This window comes from Macrobrachium nipponense, chromosome 16 (assembly GCF_015104395.2).
Source record: "Macrobrachium nipponense isolate FS-2020 chromosome 16, ASM1510439v2, whole genome shotgun sequence".
Lineage (NCBI taxonomy): Eukaryota > Metazoa > Arthropoda > Malacostraca > Decapoda > Palaemonidae > Macrobrachium > Macrobrachium nipponense.
In genome coordinates this window covers 13,839,276-13,859,403 of record NC_087209.1, presented here as the reverse complement: position 1 = coordinate 13,859,403, position 20,128 = coordinate 13,839,276, and the positions used below count along the sequence as shown (strand labels likewise).

Below are 20,128 nucleotides of genomic sequence, written 5' to 3'. Positions count from 1 at the left end.
GGGAATGGGTACTACCACCTGGCCGCCCACTGCGTGTGCCGCGAGTTTTGAAATTTCTGTCGGACGTCAGAAAATACAGCTATATATATCTCGTCAGGTAAGTGGCATGAACAAAGTACTTTTTCGGAGGGTGGCCAAATGCTCGGTAGTCAGTGAGTTGGCCAGTCCAGTCGGTTGTTTACCCTAATCTCACCTGTATTGCATTAATACAACCAAAATTACATAAATATAAGATGTCTTTGTGAGGCTGTCTCCTTTAAATTAACGTTAATCCATAGTTTTACCAGAAACTGATTGGGTCTCCTTAATAATCAACTAGCCTAATCTATGATACAATCTAGCCTAATGTAGTGAGAATAGGCACTAACATAACATTAACTAGACTAAATTAGGTTTGGTTTTAATCACTTATACTTAAATCAGATCTATCCTTAAATCTATATGCAAGCAATTTATAGACGTTGTGAATAGGAATAGGGTAAACAACCGCGGACGATCCATCGTCATCACGCTGGCCAGGCCTTATTCACTCGATATTTAATTTGTGAAACAAGAATACAATTACAACTTTAAGCATACCATTCAAAAGATTGAAGTTTCTTCAACATAATGTGATATATGAAAGCCCCATACAAACTAAAATAAACATGTGAGGTCTTCGTAAAATATGTTTTCAAGGCAGTTTTGAAATCCAATATGGCGGCAATCATGTGGCTGGCCGGTCTAACCAAAGACAATCCACCATCTTTCCCAGCCTTCCCAGCACTCATTTGAACAATGTTAGCGTATATATGTAACGTTTATTGATCTTCCTCAAGATTGCATTTGTAATCAGCACAATAAAACAACATTTGGTTGCTTATATTAGTGAATGTATGAAAATGACAATTTGTCCAAAATTGCATTTTTTCTAACTATACAAACCTGAGGTCCTTTTACAATAGGAAGGTTACTAGCGGCAGCTGGATAGGTCGTAAGCTTTCGAACAAGGAGTTCGGTAGTTACCTGCTTGTCTGACAGACGTGCGCGCGACTGGGAGGTAAACAATCACTTTTGCTTTTGGCCCAAGCAAAAACTGCAGAGTGAGGGGTGGCATGAGGTGGGACTATGTGTAAAAGGACCTCAGGTTTGTATAGTTAGGAAAAATGCAATTTTGGACAAATTGTCATTTGTTCCGACACGGCATACAAACCTTCGGTCCTTTTACAATAGGAAGACTCACTTCTTGGTGGGAGGAATCTGAGTCTTTTGTGAACAGACTGGTGTTCGCCCAACCTTGGAATGACTCCCTGGTCGTAAGAGCGAGGGAGGGATCCAAGCCTCTGTCCGATTGATCGGGGTGTGCACCGCAGGATCAATGGTCAGACCTCTGGACCAAGTACTAAGAGAGAGGCAAGCGTATCTCTTCGTACCAGCAAGCAAGAACAAGTTCCTATTTGCAAGAGGCAACATAAAGTTATGGTTTGTCTCTTGTTGGCATCCACTTCCCCCCCCCTTGTAGGAGGAAGTGGTGGATATTCGCTCCCATCCCTAGTGAAAGGGATAGGATGGGGCTCTGTCGAGTAGCTCACCTGCATCTCGTCCTTATCCAGCAAGGTGATGACCGTATCCCTCTACCCACAGGTAGAGGGGGAGAAAAAGATAGGAAGAGAAGCCAGTCACTCTCTCATTCACTATCTATTCTTACAGTCATACCAGGACTCGATGCTGTTCAGCCTGCTAGGGTCTCGGGTTAGCTACACAATGTTGAGCAGCCACCACGGGTCCCAAAGGAAAACGATCCAAGGACCTGTGGGCAATATCCAAAAGGTAGAAGGAGGTGCCAGTGGTCTGGTTGTACTAGACCCCTGCCTTCAGTACCTGCGCCACGGAGAAGTTCTTGTGTAACTCGAGGGAGTGTACTTCTAGGTCATCTTGTGCTGACGAAGAGTCTTCAACACTCAGCCTGGATGTCGAGTTTCTTCAGAAAGCGCGGTCGCGCTTTCACAGGACAAAGCAGCATCTCTTTCGCATCGAAGGCGGTGAAGTCCATTAGGGAGGGGATTGGAAGGACTCTAAAACGATCGTCAGGAACCGAAGGGTTCTGAAGTTCTCGCTACGAAGTTTCCGGTACGAAATTGAGCGTCACGAATCCCCATCCCCTGGATGCTTGACTTCGCAGGAAAAAGTCATGCAATTACCTCAGAGGAAAAGAAGGGAATGGTTGTATGACCTATCCCTCTTCTCGACTTCGGTGATGTCCTGTACCCATACTGGTCTATCCGTCTGCAGCGAAGTGTCTCACATTCTCCTATCCCCATGCAGTGAAGTTCTTCTTCTCGGTAGTGGATAGGACACCGACACTCAATGGTGGGTGCGATGGTATGGGTACGTGACAAGCCGTTAGGACGAAGAAAAGACTGTTATGGAACAACCGAACTAAGTCCACAGCGAAGTTCGTAACTGACTTGGGCGCTCTGACAGCTGCCGACTGACTGCGTTCGGTAGGAGGCAAGTTGTCCAAGCACCCGAGCAAGTCACGTGACCTTCGCCATTAAAAGGGTTATGCCAAGAGACTAAACAAATAATTTGTTCGTCACCGATGCCAGAAGGCGAGTGATGATTTCTCTTAAGGCATGTGCCCAACAGGCGAAAGTCAATTGCCTTCTAGAGACCGAGGTCCCTGATGGCAAGATCTCATAGTATAGTTGATTCTCAGCTAAGGAGAAACAACACTATGTTTCGTTGAAGACGAAGGTGTACAGAAAATGCAACCTACATCTTCACAGCTGAATCGAGAGGATTCTCAAGATTCTGAACCTATGCTACAAAGACTGAGAACGCTAACCGCTATTCATTGCTGTCCGGTGAGGATCGTAGTTGCAATAAAAAGCGGAGCGCTTTTCAGTAATGAAGACACAGGGAAATACTGCCTGAAGAACTGCTTCTCATGGGCTGAACATTTGGAAGTAGAGCTGTCAGGTCGGAGAGTAGGCGATGTCTTCTGACACATCTGTTAATTCGGGGCGAACAATGCATAATTGCACACCTACGAATACGAGATATTTTGAAGACAAACTCAGATGTCTGCAAAAATCATTCGCATTATCGCGGTGCGATGCAGCGGAGACTAGTACAGACTTCTGTTACCGTGCGGTAAACAGAAAGATGAAAGAGTCCAAGAGATATCTCTGTTGAAAATTCTCGAACTGTCGAAGGCGATGAAATCGAGCGTCACAGCAGTAGATGGTCCTTCATTATTGCGAGAATCCCCGTTAATCAGAGACCTAAGTCCATGATTGTTGGGTAGAGATACGGTTCGGTAGTCAATCAAACCAGGGGATAGAGAGACGTGACCGACCGTGCATCTCGGAGACCTAGCTGATACTGAGCTGCTATCAGGCAGTTCAATACGCAGTAGCTCTCGGTGACTCGTTCATCCTGAGTTGCAGGTAATCCCTTCCACGAAGGAATGCGTTCGGCTAGAACCATCGAGCATAAAGAATACGCTCGAGCAATTATATTTAAACGAAACGGATTTCGGTAAATACAAAAGCTGATTTGGTGTTGTCGTGACAATACCAAGTATCTAAAATCGAAACTGATAACTGCTGGGAGGTTGCAGGCAACCCCGAGTTGCAGTTCAATTAAGATACAATTCGTCTCGGTCACAAACCGTAGAGTAACTACGGTATGCGCCTACCCCCCGGACAATTCAACTGTTAAAAGAATCATGTCGCGAGGGTAATATACGTAGTATATTTGTAGGTTCTGTACCACGACCTCCATCCTAAATTTCTTTTCCCTCGAGGAATGAGAATAAGGATTGGAGATCGACCGCCTTCGTTCTCTAGTCAAGAGAGTGAAGGAGAAGTCTTTCCCAAAGGAAAGCTTCAATGGTGAACAGAATACCGAAGACGATAGTTCAAGCCAAACTGGAAGTTCCCGTCTGTTCTTCTCTATTCCAGGTTAATCGCCTACGGTGAGATACTCTTCTTTCAGCAGCAGTCTTCTTCCAAATGCTAGAAATTACAGGAATTCGAGCATAAGCGAGGTTCCCGATTATCGTGTAACAATTATCGGGGATTCTCGCTCACTTTGGACCGTGGGTCTCGCCTAAGTATTTGGAGATCGTAAAAAACTCGAACACTCTGAGTGCGCTAGAAATTCCGTAAAATTCTAAGCACTCTGCGAAACAAACCCCATCGAATTCGTCAAACGATATCGGCTGGTGGTCTCCTCTCGATTCCCGTAGAAATCGAGAAAGGGGCAGGATCCCTCCTCAACAACCGGGGCTTACGTCAGGTAGGACCCGAAGGTCCCCCTGGTAGCGCAGTCCCTAAGGTGGGATCTTACAGAGAAATCTCTGTAGGATCCCTCCCCTTTCCCTCGTAGCCGTAAGGAGAGAGGGAATGGGGGAGGAATTGGATACTGGCTCGCCTTCCCAGCGGAAACTAGCAGTTGGAGAAGAAAAGGAGCAGCCATCGCCTTACGGCGATGGCCTCTCAGAGCCTGGGAAAACGTATCGTCAGGAGAAAACGTTTTCCCGAGGAGGGTTACGAACTCGCACTGTAGGTAAGGGTCTGCCGCCACTGTGAACGTCGTCTGGGTGGGGCTGATCGACACCTGACAGGAGAGAGCCGATACCATCCTCCGACTCATTCCAGTCCTCGTCGAGGTCGAAAACCTCTCAGGAGGACCGAAGGGGTAGTTCAAAATACGGTGTCCGAAGACACGTAGAAACGCCTCTGTCGCAGTAGAGAGGAGGTGAAGTAGCTTGTTCGATCGGCCAGAACGAGAGAGCCTTCTTGTCCGGAGACGAGAGACTACCTGGTTCAACACAGTCGGCAAGCTCTGATCGCGGCAGACCCACCGTCGATTTGGGTTCCCTCTCGGGCCCCAAAACGACTCGAGCCGAGACGTGGCTCTGCTGGTGGGAGCGGCGATCCTTCTCTGAGGTCGTTGTGCTGACGAATCAGCGCCATAACCTCGGCAAAGTTCCTCTGGATCTCGGAAGCCACAGCATCTTGCAGAGTAGGACCGTTAAGCCCTTCGAACAAGAGCATATTCCGAGAACCTTCCTCCTAAGAAGGGGGAACAGCGACAGCCCTCTCGGTCTCCTCCAGCCACTTGCGCATACGTCCTGGCCGGTCCAAGAACCGTGCCTGGCACGTAGGGCGTCGTGGTGGGATCATGAGGGGCGCACCCCTCACGATCACTCCTCAATACCTCGCTCCTCCTGGTGTAACCCGAGGAGGTTGAAGGTACGGGAGAGGCAGACCTGACGCTCCCTCCTCGCTCGCTGGCAGAACCAGCAGGCTTGGAGGGCTGCAGGCGATCGTCAACCCGCGGTGGCGATCGAGCTGCAGGCCTGGTCGAACCGTCTCGCTGTGGAGAACGGCTGGACTAGCACAGCGGCCCGATCTCGAGTGTCAGAAGAGCTGGTGAGAGCGACGGTCAGGCGACCTACAGGCTCCACTGTCACGGTGAGGGAGACGGTTGCTTGTCCTCACGGCACGTCACGTCGCGGGTTCCAGCCGTGGCTGGCACCGGCGAACGGGGGGACCTCTTCCCAGCCTCAGCCTGTGGCCGGTCGTGGACCGTCACGTCAGCCCGGGTAGCCAGCTGGTCGCCGCGAGAGCGAGAGCTGGTCTGGTGAGAGTCCCGTGAGCGGCTGTCACCTGTCTTCCGCTCCGTGCCGTGAACCTGACGCTGAGTGGGCTCAGAGGTCTGGTTCCTGGCTGCACGGTCGCTGGTAGGCGACCGTACACTCGGTACCTCCCGCGAACGAGAGGCCGAGACGGACCCTGATGCAGTGGCAGAACCACTGACACCAGGCGAGGAAGTACCGGTGTTAGCCGGTACCCTACCTGGTCCCCGTAGTCTTCTTCCTTGCGGAAAAGAAGAGACGGGCCCCGCTCCCGAAGGAGCAGGAGGACCAGCGGAAGGAACCCTCCCGTCCCACCGAGGTGAGACGGGTCCTGAGAAGCTCCCGAGGGAGACTTCTTAGGAGGGAGGAGGCAACCTTCTTCTTCCTCAGCTGTGAAGCCTTAGAAGTCGAAGGGGAAGAGGCGGCAGCCGACGACGATGAAGAAGATGAAGACGACGACGATGACACCTTCCTCCTCTTCTTCGTCAGCTTCCTCAGGACAGACGTAAGATCTGCCATCCAGGGCGGAGCCGGGGCTGCTGTAGCCGAAGCCACAGGGCCCACCGGACGCACCTGTACGGACAGACCAAAGTCTGGGTAGTACCACCACAAACAGGGACGACGTCAGCAGGTATGGGCATCTCAGGAACAGCAGGCACAGCCAGCACAGCATCGGCAGGGACAGCCAGCGCACAGCAACGGCAGGGACAGCCAGCGCAGCAAACAGCACCGACAGCCAGCGCAGCAACTGCATGGACAGTCAGCACAGAATCGGCAGGTACGGCAGGCAGCACCGGAAACACAGGAGGTGGAGCAGCAGCCAGCAACATCCTGGTACCGGGGGCAGGTCCAGGGGCGAGATCTAGGGCAGCGGGAAGTGTGGTCGCGGGCAGCGCGGCAACCACGACGGCGGCGGCACGCCCCCTCTAGGTACGGCGAACGGCACTTCACAGCGGCTGTAGGCAAGACTGTTACCACGTGAGGCGAGTACACCAGGTGAGGAGGGACGTCGTCACCTGGAGTTGATATCGTTGTCGTGGTCACCACTCCATGGGTGACCGCAGCAGGCCCAGACATAGAACCGCCGCCCCTGGACACTAGGCACGCCCTGCAAATCGAAGGACGCCCATACCTCACCAAGGTCCACCCTCGTGGCAGTAGCACCTGCGGAAATAACAGTAGTAGTGATTAGTGGGGGGGAAGTCCCCTCGCGCGGGGGGGGTGAGCCCCACACCGAACAAGCGGAAGACCCCGAATACAATTGTACATCGGGCACCGAGTGCCCTCCCCCGCGCTCGACGGATCGGGCGAGGAGAAGAACCCAGATAACCTCCCCCCCGAAGGGGAAGGGCCATCTGTGGGAGCTGAGCGGGGGGGGATTCTCGTTCCCCACCCCCGCACAGCACCCATGTACCCAACAATAATAATAAGAGCCCGAGAGCAATCGTGCCCTCGGCACCGAATGCAAGGGCATAAGGATCAATTCCCTGACTGAGCGGAACTTGAACCAAAATAAATATTGATGCAATCAATAATAAAAGGAATAAAATGAAAAAGAATCTTGCATTACGATTCACTTCACAATGAATAAGGGCTCGGAGCGAGCGCATTTGCGCCTTCGGTACCGAGCGCAAGGGTAAAAGGATCCATTCCCGATTATGAACGGAAACCTTGATCCATAATGAATTGATGCAATCAAAATATATATGAAAAATGAAAAGAATACTGCGCTTGCGATTTTCACTTCATACAAAATAAAAGGGGAAGGATCAATTCCCGGGTAAGAGCGGAAACATTGATCCAAGTAAATAATGCAATCTCAATAAAATATGAAAATGAAAAAGAACTGCACTTGCGATTTCACTTCATTCAAATAAAAAGGGGAAAGGATCAGTTTCCGGGTAAGAGCGGAAACTGATCCAAAATGAGTATTGCTACAATCAAAATAAATATATGAAAATGAAAAAGAATACTGTACTTGCGATTCCCACTTCCATACAGAAATAAGTTTTCGTGCCGAGCGCATTTCGCTCGGCAACGAGCATACAGGTCGAAAATATAAATGAAAAGGGCACTTACTTACGATTTTCATCTACACATTTCCAACCAAAATATAAGCTCGGAGCGAGCGCTCTCCTGCCCTCGGCACCGAGCATACACAATACGAGGATCATTTCTGGGAAAAATGAATTCCCGCACTTTCGCCCTTCAGTCCCGGCACTCGGGTAATCGGAGGGCGTGGAGAAACCAAGATCCTTTAATTCACAATTGAATTCAATTGAAATAAAGATGAAATGATTGTACTTACAATTCAGTTTCACTAGATAAATAGAAAAAGAAAAACAACCATGCGAAAGCAACGACGATGAAGCGGGCAGAGAGCGATGATACACGTCTACACGCCAGCAGGCCGAAAGCAAAAGTGGTTGTTTACCTCCCAGTCGTGCGCGCGCACCTGTCGGACAAGCAGTTAACTACCGAACCCCTTGTTCGAAAGCTTACGACCTATCCAGCTGCCGCTAGTAACCTTCCTATTGTAAAAGGACCGAAGGTTTGTATGCCGTGTCGGAACAACTTTTTATTCCCGGGGTCATGGTTCGAACTGAATTCATTTTGACCTTGTAATCAGTGGTTTTATCCCTACAGCCATCACAACTGAAACTTCACAGTGCTTATTTGATTGTAATTATACACATTTTGGTCTTAATTCACTCCACATTGCACTTGAACCACGTTGCTATTCCTGGTTCCTAAGCACTCACTCTGCAAACACAGTTATGAGCAGCAGACGACTACACTTTATGAGGTGCAAAGCTTTATTCCCTTAATTTTTACTTTTACTCATTATTTAGTTTAACTTTACTTCAAAATGTTTATTTAATTCATGTCTATTATCCCTTTTTTGCAACCAAATTAACCCAAAAAATTACAAATATATTTCGGATGTAAACATACGAGCAGACGACGTAACGAAAAATGACTCATCGTTGCCAATCTAGTGGAGCATCACACATACACCGATGCATTGACAAACTGTTTCCATGAATTCTAGTTGTCATAGTAATGCAGTAATGATACAATTGCTGTAATATGTATATATTGGGTAAAAAACCGCATGGTACAGGGGTGGACCATGTACGATCAATGTGTACAACCCCAATAAAAGTACATTATAACGCGTCCTGACATCGGAGATGGGCACCAGACGCGACTTGTTGTTGGTGAGAAACGGAGCTAAAGACCTCTACTCCGGTGTCAGGACGCGTTATAGTGTACTTTTCTTGGGGTTGTACACATTGATCGTACATGGTCCACCCCTGTACCATGCGGTTTTTTACCCTACTACAAATAGATACGCTAATTTCACTTATATTTCCCCGGTTTTGTAAGTCTTATACCCAGTTTGGAGGGTAAACACATACCAATTGACAACACTGATAAATGCCGCAAAGAATGCCTTAGTCCCCTTGAATAAGTACGAATAAGTGCTGGTAAGAGGTCAGGGTTACGATTGTTGTGATGAAAGTGCCCAAGTGTCTATGGGTACAAGTGGTAAGCGGATTAAGCACAGGAAATGGGAAGTTTGTTGACACAAGCAACTCCGCAAATATCGAGATGGTGTCAATCTTCTAAACTTTTTGAATTGTAAGTAAAAATTTCGGGTAATTCTTCAGAAGCAGTCCGCACTGAATATTAAAATAAATAATCACCTACATGGAAAGAGCATGTGAAAAGCAATATAAAAAGCATAGTCATTATATGAGAGATGGAACGGGGTGGAATTAAATGAGCTTGATAAGTTTTTACCTCGAATTTTTCCTAAGTCGGGAGAGGTGTTTCCTCTACGGTAATGTTTACTTTTAATGAGCCCTCTAACTTATTTTCTTACGCAAAACAACCAGAAAGGAGTGCTTTGCAGCAATAATAATAATTGGGAGCACCTACTGATTCGCGGGCCCACTCGACCGCCGACCGAAATCGGCGGAAGAACACCAAAGCCAATATGGCGGCGATACCAAAACAACAACAAACAAAGTAAGGAGCGACTACATATCGGCGACCATCGATTTATGTGTGCTGTCAGTAAGGCCGTAGCGGAACGGCGCTTCGCGCCTTATCCGCAAATTTAAAGATTCTTGGCAAGCACGGCATGTACGGCAAGAGGTAATGTTGCGCTGCGCGCGCTACCCACAGGGTTTACAGTAAGGCTACTTACCGTGCAGATAGATTTGGGTGTCGCATCGCTTACGGCCGCCCTACGCAAGTCCTTTCGTCACTACAGAGCGATCACACCCAAATGGCGTTCCTGTTGTAGTCGATCCGACAAATAGCTCCACAACACTCGCAGTTTTTTTGGCTGAAGATTTAAATTATGTCTCTGAACATATTCAATCACAACTTCTTTACCACCACCACTAGACAAAATAACGATAAAATTCACCGTAACCCACATTGCACTGCAAACAATCGGTAGGAAATCGAAGGTCTCTGTCAAAATTAATGCCAGAAGGGCCAGCCACTACCTCTGCCATAGCTACAGGAAGACAAAATGCTAGTTTTTGCTTCATTTTTCGAGTATTCAGTCAAACAAGGATACCAGTGGACACTGGACAGCTAACTTTATTACTCCGCTGAAATGCTAGTGAAACTTAGTTTTCGACTAAAGTCGTTCGTAATTGGTTATGAAACCCATGACGTCATAACGATGTCACACCTCTCAGCCAATAATGAGTAACTGGAACTGCTTTTGTTTCCGTAAGAAAGTAAGTTAGAGGGCTCATTAAAAGTAAACATTACCGTAGAGGAAACACCTCTCCCGACTTAGGAAAAATTCGAGGTAAAAACTTATCAAGCTCATTTAATTCCACCCCGTTCAATCTCTCATATAATGACTATACTTTTTATATTGCTTTTCACATGCTCTTTCCATGTAGGTGATTATTTATTTTAATATCCAGTGCGGATTGCTTCTGAAGAATTACCAAATTTCGAAAGCGTTTTGGGGTTGTGGGCACTGCGTTGGCCAAACTTTCATTACCCTTTGTTTAAATCTTAAAATATGACATTAGTAATTTCTAACTTTGGAGAAAATACTTATACTTCAAAAGGAGAGTAGAGGTCTTCAGCTCCTTCTCTCACCACCAACTCGTGACTGATGACCACCTCCGTTGTCAGGACGTGTTAAAGTACTTTTTCGGAGGGTGGCCTAGCCGTGGTAGTCGATGAGTTGGGTTGGCCAGTCCAAGCGGTTGTTTACCCTAGTTCTCGCCTAGCCTAGCTTACCGTAAATGAACACAGCCAACTGACGTTAGGCTAATATCAAAATCTAACCAGTGATTTGTAAATCTGTTGTGACCTTGAAATGATCTCTTGGAATACTTACTTGGATTCATCGGGATACGTTTCCTTTGGGGTCGGTGTTGGAAAAGTTATGTAATATTCCAAATCGTCCTCCATGTCGTCCTATGTAGCCTATACCTACTATACTAGGTACTTCGCTAGACCCCAAATCTCCTCAGATTAACTTGTTTAAATCCTATCGGATTTCTTGCTTGAATCTCTTCAGATTTCTTGTTTCCTTCGAAATTATCTTTTTTCCAGTCTTTTAATCCTCCTTCGAATTTTTTCAGCTATCCATGCCGATACTGAGCCCACAAATATGTGAAGTTCACAACATAAAACGGGAACGAAAAGTTTGTCGTCTGTTTGTTTACTTTTTGGTATGTCTTCATGAACAAATGAATCAACGTGTGCGCACGTCAGTTCATTCAATATTGGCGTTGCTGTTTGTTGTTTGGCTGGGTTATATCTTATATATCCCCTTTAAGAGAATTTACGGATTGAAGGCTACAGGTTTATCGAGATTACTGTATTACCACTGAAACACATAAAATATCATCGTGAATGAATTAGCTGTCACTGCATCATTCCAGTACGGCTTTTGATAAATTAATGACCGTGTCCAAGGTGATTTTAGGGAGGGGGATATGACGCACTATCGTTATATTTTAATTTTGATTCCCCTTATAAACCTGCCATCGTCAGTTACTCTAAGACAGCTATGCGAATAGAACTTCCGCTTTAAAAAACCATATACTAATAACTAAAAGGTTATATTTAACTTTTTAGTTACGTAGACTTTACCATTCAGCTGGTATGAACTGGTGTTGGTGTAACTCGTATAAGGTCTCGGTCGCGATATACGTTGCACGCGTATTCTTTAATCATTTGTGTTGTTTCTTGTATCGTTACGGGGAAGGACGAACATTCAAAATATCTTTAAAAAACAATCTAAAACCAGAATGATTTAATAACAACTAGTTAATAAGATACAAGATACTTTACATTTGATACATGAGAACGTCATCGATTTCCGATATGTGAGACTTCAAAACATGTAACGAACACACACACACACACACACACACACACACACACACACACACACACACACACACAGGCCATACCCAGAGTTTTTTTTATGGGGTCTTTTATTTTTTCCAAAACTGGACCTTTTCTTCTATAAATGCCATTGCACATATAGGTATATAACACATTCCTATTATCACTCTTGTATTTCCTACTACTAAAGAATGATGTTAATGTTTAATAATAAAATTTATATAAAAAAAAAGACTTGCCAAAAAACAAAAGATTGTTATTTATTACTTTGTAAGTACAGTTCAATGAAAAGGATAGTCAAAGAGTATATGGATCTCCAAATTGTTTTTTTTTTTTTTTTTTGGGGGGGGGTCGTTCGACCACCCCGACGCCACCCCCGTCTCGGTACAGGCCTCACACACACACACACACACACACACACAGATAGTGTTCATTACATATTTTGAAGTCTCATATCGGAAACAAATGACATTTTCATGTATCAAATACAAAGTGTCTTGTATCATAACCGATTTCCATTAAATAATTCCTCCCATAAGAAAAAAGTTATATATATATATATATATATATATATATATATATATATATATATATATTGTTCTGAACAGCTCGTTCACTCCTGGAAAATTTAATCTATCACTAAAAAAAATTGGCCTTGAATGGAGGAACGAGAGGTCACAACAAAGAAAAAAAAAAAAAAAACTGTGGGAGAAGGCCGATTTTACTGATAAAGGGGGAATTTACGCAAAAGCTGGACTTAAGTTTAAATGCACTATATTTACATTAATTTACAGAGGTCCAGGAACTAATAAGGTGGTTGATTGACGATCCACAGGAAACACGTGGCCAGGCAACCAGACACGGAGTTCAGAATTTTGCGCAAACATTATTGTAATGCAAGACTTATTCCAAGGGGTTCCCAATGTCTCCCACAATCAGTCACGGTGTTTGTCTGCAAAGAGATTGCATCCTAGCATGAGTACTGAGGCGAGGGAACACGTGGGGGAGCGTTGCACACTACTTTCTTTCAATAAAAAAATTTACAACCCACTCCGAAGGAATGGAAATGACTGGGAGTTTACAGAAGGAGCTGTTACGTTGCTTGAATTAACTAGGGGATGTTTGCTAGCATTACAAGGGGCACAATCACAGCATTGAATCAAAATTGGGGGGAGTGAGAAGCTAAACAAAGGAGGGGGAAAGTCGCCTTGGAAGAATGGAAATGAAATACAGACAAAAGGCAAAACAATTCCCTGGCTGAACTGGAATTTACTCTCACAGTGCCTGGAAATCCTGGGCTTGGTAGTCTTCTTATCTGCTGATATTCCTGTGCACTATGGAAGTATAAAAATACTTGGGATTTCCCAAGAGGAGGCAGTGGGGAGCAGAAAGGGGTGAAGTGGTGTCTGCAGGGTGAGGTAACAGGAGCTCCCCAGCTCTACTAGTTCTGAGGTGCTTCTGAGGACGAACTGGTGTGTCCCTGCCCTTTTAAAACTTCTCCCGGTTTGCGCTGCCCAAATCCGGATTTTCCCTGTGGGGGATAAATTCAGGACAGCCAATGGGAGCAGAGAGTTTGTCTAGAGAACGGAGGCTTTCAGTTCAAGGGGGCAACTTGCATATAGACAGGGATGAATGAATCTTGTTATAAGAAATCTTAACTTTCCTTGGTTCTGGCTTAAAATCTGAACAATATAATATATATATATATATATATATATATATATATATATATATGTGTGTGTGTGTGTGTGTGTGTGTGTGTGTGTGTGTGTGTGTTCATTATATTTTATTTTGAAGCCTCACTATCGGAAATCAATGAAGTTTTCATGCATCGAATGTGGTACCTTGCATCATACTAACCAAACTGTCATTAATTAATTCATTCCTCCTGCAAGGAAAAAGTTGTGTATATACATACATACACACACACACACATATTATATTATCATAATATATATATATCTATATATATATATCTGTGTGTGTGTGTATGTATATGCACAACTTTTTCCTTGCAGGAGGAATGAATTAATGACAGTTGGTTGTTTAGTATGATACAAGGTACCACATTCGATGCATGAAAACTTCATTGATTTCCGATATGTGAGGCTTCAAAATATAATGAACACACACACGCACACACACACACACACACACACACACACACACACACACACACATATATATATATATATATATATATATATATATATATATATTGTTCAAGATTTTAAGCCAGAACTAAGGATGACTGTGGCAGTAAATATTTTTTAGTCACCCCTATAATGGAAAAACACACACACACACACACACACACACACACACACACACACACACACACACACACACATATATATATATATATAGATATATATATATATATATATGTTTCCATTATAGGAGGTGACTAAAAAATATTACTGCCACAGTCATCCTTGGTTCTGGCTTAAAATCTTGAACAATACATACATACATAGATATATATATATATATATATATATATTATATATATATATATATAATCACACATATATCATATATATATATATATAATATATATATATATATATACATGTTTCCATTATAGGAGGTGACTAAAAAATATTTACTGCCACAGTCATCCTTCAACTGATTTACACATCTATATAAATGGGTCATTATCGGGATGTCAAACACCCAATACACATAATGCATCATCACATCTGCATTGCACACGCACATACGCGCGCTCGTGCTAACTGATATTAAGTCCCTTCGTTAACATTTCCCCTACCTCTCTTTCCAACCAGCAGTTTTGTTAAGTCCCACTCTACTTTCTCCCACCACACTAGAAAAATATTTTTTTTACCACTCTAATTTACCTATTCTCCTTACCTGACCATACCAGCTTAAAACAGTGTGGTGCATGTTAATTAGCAGACAATTACTTTGTTTTTTTTAAACTTCCTATTTCTACATGTTAGGACTTTTCCATCTTTACGTGTATTATTATATAATTAATCTTAACAGCCCCAATTCTTTTTTCTTTATTGGCATTCATCACTTGAATAAAATATAAACATTTTCGTTCTTGGAATCATTCAGGAATTAAGATGCAGATTCCAGCTATCATTTCATTAACAACGAATCTAATTAGACATCACCGCAAATACTTTAAAGTTATGTAGCTTTATAGACGCCGTATTGCTATTTACCCACGATTTTTTTATAATCTGTAAATCCAACTAGAAGTTATAGCAACTTGTCAGCTAAGAACCTAATGTTAGGCTAAACAATTTTAACCAAACTCGTTTTTCTTCCTGAAAGAGGTTAAATGCCAAAAACGCAATGTCGAATTATAATTTTTCTGCAGCATTTAATTTTTTATTTCTCTTTTTCCTCTAAGTACGCAAAACTATAAGGACAAAACATTGCCTTAAGAAATTCATAAACAATAATTTATTTCTTTCATTATCGTCTATGTTATAATCCCGATATAACATTTTTTTTTAAATGAAAGCATATTAAATAACACAAGAAGTTGCACTGCTTTCGCACGACACTCATATTTTCCTCATAAAAAATTATAAAAAAGAAAAAAAAATATAATGACAGCGGCCATTGCCAAATATCTTACAACTTTTGTCCAGCAGAATGCCAGCGCACAAAAATTCTCTCAAAAGACAAAAGATGTTCAATAACATGACGCCCGTTTTCTTTTCATCCAGCTATAAACGAGACAAACATAAAAAGAGGTAAAACCTATTCAGAATGGAATAGTTTCTTTGCACCAGCAGAGATTAACGTTGTTTAAATTTTATTATTCCCATTTAATTGTTTTGTGTCTGACATTGCAAGCAAAGTCGTTGGAGTTAATTACAATGCAACGTTGTGGTTGTAGGTATCGACTTTACTACACTTTAGCGTACGAAATGCTTTTATATTGTTTTTCCTCTTACTGTTTCCATTGTATTATTGATACACAAATAGATAAACGATATTACACGAATTATTTTTCAGTTAATATCACTAATGGTGTCAAGAGTAGATTTTACTTATCACATTCTGTTATCTGGATTTATTTTATCTATCTGTTTATACCTGTCTATCGACATATTTACCTTTATTCTTCACCATGCGTCCTTCTAACGGGGTCGAGCACGGAGGGTACTGCGTAAGGTGATATATATATATATATATATATATATATATATATATATATATATATATATATATATATATATTTGGTGTCGAGAATAAAATTCACTTACATAATCGTTTGCAAAGTTCTGAAACAAGTGGCTGAAGATGCCACTGGCTTTGGCCAAGCCAGGTCCGGCTTATTCTAACACCATTTAAAAAACTACAAGAACCAGAATGCAGATGGCAGCACTCTCAGTAGTTGTACTAAGAAAGTTCCTGATGGGAAGATATGGGTTTGTTTGTTTGGATGGCGTTTTTACGGTGCATGGAACCATTGGTTATTCAGCAACGGGACCAACGGCTTTGCGTGACTTCCGAACCACGTCGAGAGTGAACTTCTATCACCAGAAATACACATCTCTGACCCCTCAGTGGAATGACCGAGACTCGAACTCGCGGCCACCGAGGTGAGAGGCTAACACCATACCGATCACGCCACGTAGGCGCTCTGGGAAGTAATGGAGAAAAATGCTATTAAAAGGATTTGGTGACGAATCATTCGAACCTGGCTAAGACATCTCAATTCCTTCATTTTATTATTATTATTATTATTATTATTATTATTATTATTATTATTATTATTATTATTATTATTTGTACTATAAACTGATCGAAACTGCGGATACGGAATCTTTGCATAATTGATAATTGTTAAGTCAAAATATTTGTTAAGGTATGAAGGTAAATAGGAGTACGCTGACGCACAATGAGTTACTATAAATATCATTATGATGGGTCATGTATAATGCATTTATATTTATTTTGCATTTTCAATATACTGTAGATGCCCTTCTCCTTGCTACATTTATCCTTGTGACCTTAGTATGAGGAATATCGTAATAACCACAGTAAATAAAACATCGAATAGTTCTTTGAACACATCTGCATACGATTTACCAGAAAAATAGCTTATTAGAAATTGAACTTACGACGTTCCTATCGGTAAAATGAAAAACTAGCGTACCCATACAGTTAAAAATGAAGGCAACGACAGAGAGGGTCGAGGCATCAGTTCCAGATTCCAAGTACGTTATGAACTAAGAACTGTCCTGAATCTCGGATTACTTATACCCGTTATAGGAGGCTGTGGAATTAGAGAATATCTGTTCTCAGGCTGGACTATGGCATATCTAAATGTGAAGTTTATTTTCCGTAGACTACCGTTGCATCTTATTATATTAAATAACATAAGATTGTTACCTCTATAAATGTTAATATATAATCGCATATAATTAGTATCAAGATCAAGCCTATAAGGTCATTGACCCGAAGGACTTCTAAATGGAACTAGAAACTCCGCTGATCAAAATGGCGTGTATCAAACAACCAAATGAGAACTTTGCAAGTCATTACTAAGCACTCACACATACATCTCTGAGATTCGCCAGCGCTGCATGATAAGCATTTTTAAGTTACTTGCAGTATTGGATATATATAATTTCAAACGTCATCGCGACCAGGAATCTAACAAACATGACTAATATAATCACAGGGAAATAACAATAATTATTTAATCAAATAAACGAGAGGCCAGCATAGTGTAAATCAAAACGCTATCAAAAGTTACGTTTCCCGATCACATAAGAGTTGTGCACCAAAACCAGAGAAAACGTTCGTTTTCCTTTATCGGATGATTGCGAGGCAGACTTGACTATATTGCCACATGAGACAAGATGTTAGATTTTGTTGCTGTTGTTGTTGCAAAGAAACTGATGATTAAAACTTATTTGCTTTTTTATTTGTTTCCATTCCAAAATCTTACCTCTGCTATAATAAATTCATGAAGGAATAAACCCACTGATTTGTTTAATTACTAGTTCTTAATGGACAATATTTTCCACTTGATTTCTCGGTAATCCACCTGTAATCCTAAAAATTATTTTTGTTTCCTTCCCTCGTTTGGTCAAAACCTAAGCTAGAAACCATTCATCTTTTCCCATACCAAAAAAGAAAAAGAAAAAAACGTTGTTCCATAGTTCTCTCTCTCTCTCTCTCTCTCTCTCTCTCTCTCTCTCTCTCTCTCTCTCTCTCTCTCGATAGCATCAGTAACCTGTCAATGCAGCATCCATTACAAACTTACTAAAAAGTCATTACAGCTTCTTATCCTGGAAGCTGAAATGGCGTGCGCCATAAACAAAGTTTTTATACGTTACGGTATACACTGTAATTATAAAGTTTTTCTGTTAGAAAAAAAAAATGTAATTTTTCAAATGAAAGGATGAGGTCAAAATTTTACACAAAGGCAAGGAAGAAAAATAAGAATATTTTCCTCTGGAACCATGACCATAAAGCATAAAAATATAAAAATCTCTCAAGGTTATTACTTAATTCAAGAAAGCATCATATATACACTAACGTAATACGATGCATTTATATTATATATATATATATATATATATATATATATATATATATATACACTATATATATATATATATATATATATATATATATATATATATATAAATGCATCGTGATTCGTTAGTGTATATATGATGCTTTCTTGAATTAAGTAATAACCTTATTCTTATTATAATATATATCCGCTCGTAATTTTTGATAATCTCTTATGTATGTATACGCTTTTACAAGAAAAAAGTAGTACTTACGCAAAATGAATTAAAGACGACAATTATTGTTCTGGAAGCTGAAATGGCGTGCGCCATAAACGAAGTTTTTATACGTTACTGTATACACTGTAATTATGAAGTTTTTCTGTTAGAAAAACAAAATGTCATTTTTCAAATGAAAGGATGAGGTCAAAATTTACACAAAGGCAAGGAAGAAAAATAAGAATATTTTCCTCTGGAACCATGACCATAAAGCATAAAAATATAAAAGCCCTCTCAAGGTTATTACCTAATTCAAGAAAGCATTGTATATATAGTAAACGTAAAACGATGCATTTATATATATATCATATATATATATATATATATACCACATACATACATATATATATATATATATATATATATATATATATATATATATATATATATACATACATACATACATATATATATATATATATATATATATATATATATATATATATATATATATATATATATATATATGTTTCAGAACAATAGTTGTCGTCTTTAATTCATTTTGCGTAAGTACTACTTTTTTCTTGTAAAAGCGTATACATACATAAGAGATTATAAAAAATTACGAGCGGATATAATATAATAAGAATAAGAGAAACTGAAGGGCAAAGAAGCAGCCAAAATATGGAAGAAATTCTGAAAAGTTATTTCTTCAACACAATGGCCAATGAGAAAGATTCATGATAAAAAGTGAAAAATACACTTAGTACAACGTTAAAGGAGAGATTCACAGTAAGAAACGTAAGGCGAAACGGGTATGGCGTGCAAAATTCACCTTCAATCGTTTTATCTCTTATCCATCCTCTTCTCTTCACTCAACTTATACAATCCATTTTCCCTTCCTCCAATCCATTTCCTTCGTTTGAAACTATTAATTCATTTTTCTCTTTTGATCCAATTATCAATTTTTGTTTTTATCTCTGAACTCGCTCGGTCATGTTACTGTCCCCAACCCTTTATTCATCTTCTTTCATTTACCTCACACGTTCATTCCTCTCTCCTCTCTACTATTCCATTCCATTCATCAGCTTTTTTGTTTCCTTCCCTTAACCCAATCATTTACTTTTCCTTTTCTATTCATTTATCCAATGTCTTTCCCTCTGTAGCCGACTCATTCGGTTTTCCTCTCCATTTCATTTATTCCCATTTCTTTCCTTTCCTCCCTCCCATTGATCTGTTTTTGTCTCCCTTTTTTTCGTACCATCGACGTGTTCCTTCAATTTCCTATCGACACCTGGCCACTTCATCCAATTCCTTTCTTCTTTCAGCTCACTCACCCATCCGTCATCCACCAGGCGTTATT

The 20,128-nt window shown here is 41.5% G+C and overlaps 1 protein-coding gene across 1 annotated transcript in view; it reads right to left on the bottom strand.

The window, feature by feature from the left end:
- The window catches only part of LOC135195576 (transmembrane protein 53-like), a 44,385-nt gene extending 32,837 nt beyond the window's left edge, over window positions 1-11,548 (bottom strand). The window contains exon 1 of the mRNA XM_064221877.1: window positions 11,013-11,548. Coding sequence (XP_064077947.1) covers window positions 11,013-11,086 — 74 coding nt within the window. The 5' untranslated portion in view covers window positions 11,087-11,548. The remainder of the gene's footprint in view (window positions 1-11,012) is intronic.
- Window positions 11,549-20,128: the final 8,580 nt, after the last annotated feature.